Source organism: Corvus brachyrhynchos, unplaced genomic scaffold (assembly GCF_000691975.1).
Source record: "Corvus brachyrhynchos isolate BGI_N302 unplaced genomic scaffold, ASM69197v1 scaffold309, whole genome shotgun sequence".
Lineage (NCBI taxonomy): Eukaryota > Metazoa > Chordata > Aves > Passeriformes > Corvidae > Corvus > Corvus brachyrhynchos.
The window spans coordinates 731,317-732,499 of record NW_008240227.1 but is presented as its reverse complement, the minus strand read 5'-3'; the positions used below and the strand labels follow the sequence as shown (position 1 = coordinate 732,499).

Below are 1,183 nucleotides of genomic sequence, written 5' to 3'. Positions count from 1 at the left end.
CCGGAGGAGATGGCCGGAGGCACAGCCACACTGCTGCTCCACAGCCATCTCCAGCATGCGTGAAGGTCAGGTCAGGGCTGCTGCGAGGTGCAGAGCAGTGAGGAGAGGGTTAAGGCTGGCAGGAGGGCTGGGATGGGGCTGTGGAAGGGATATCATTGCAGAGCCACAGCCGGGCCCTGGGAGGTGGTGCAGAGGAAGGGGAGATGGGGACAGAAGGAGATCCCTAGAGTGGGACTCTTCCTGGGAATGCCTGAACTTCCCCCCGCGAGTCGAGAGCCCGGAGAGCAGCAGGGCTGTCACACCGATCCCCTGCTGCCGGCCAGCGGCGACAGTCGCTTGCTGGAAAGGGCGTTTGCTGGGAAGGATCGCGGATGGCGACTGCTGGGGCGGCAGCTGGGGCAGGGACAGGCAGGGAGAGGCAGCAGAGCCTCGGCAATGCCAACCAGCCCGAGCAGACCCGATCCCACCAGTGCCCACGCTCACCCGCTGTCCCTCCCTCCTCGTGCAAATCACTTTCGCGGCACCAACACTCCCATTCCTTCTCGGAGGTGGCATCTCCAGCACCTGGATCGAGTCGTGCCTCTACCCTTCACTTGGGCTATTTATACATCCAAGGCACAAGATGAAAAATCCAATAACCTGCACACAGCAAAGGAGAGCAACAAGCACCGGCACCACCCGGGAAGGCTCCCAGAGCCCTTCTGCCAAGCAGGCTCCTGGGCATCCTCAAAATCCCCATTGCCCCGTGGAGCTCCTTTAACATTAACCACTTCTTTTTTCTGCCAGACACAAAACGAGGGCAGAGCCCGCACCGGCAGCCTGACCCTGCCCAGCATCTCCAGTTCTCTGGGTTGGCTCCTGGCTCCGGGGCTGAGCCCAGGCAGGGGGACCCGTCAGTGCCCCCAGAGCCCTCCCGGAGCCTGAGGAATCATCCCACTCGGCATTAACTCCCCACATCCCCAACTCACCTACCTCCAGGCTGGGGGGGCTGGTGACAGAGAGGTGAACCCCTGCCCTGAAAAGTGCCCCTTCCCCATGACTCCTGCTTCCAATCTGATCGCTCAGGGCTGGAGAGCTCTCCCTGCCCATCTTTAACCCTTAGTACCACTGCCTTGGGGATGGGCAGAGGGACAATTCCTCCTCTTAAGTTAACCCTTGATAGGCAGGAGCTGGGCACAGCCAG

At 61.5% G+C, this 1,183-nt stretch overlaps 1 protein-coding gene across 5 annotated transcripts in view; it reads right to left on the bottom strand.

The window, feature by feature from the left end:
* The window catches only part of LINGO1 (leucine rich repeat and Ig domain containing 1), a 139,704-nt gene that overhangs the window by 14,984 nt on the left and 123,537 nt on the right, over window positions 1-1,183 (bottom strand). Inside the window, exon 1 of one of the 5 annotated variants that reach the window (XM_008641946.2) lies at window positions 973-1,129. The exons of 3 other annotated variants lie outside the window; for them this stretch is intronic. In XM_008641946.2, the coding sequence (XP_008640168.2) occupies window positions 973-1,089 (117 nt within the window). In that variant the 5' untranslated portion in view covers window positions 1,090-1,129. Of the gene's footprint in view, window positions 1-483; window positions 571-972; window positions 1,130-1,183 lie in introns of those variants that run through there. One more of the 5 variants, XM_017745195.1, reaches the window with a different exon arrangement.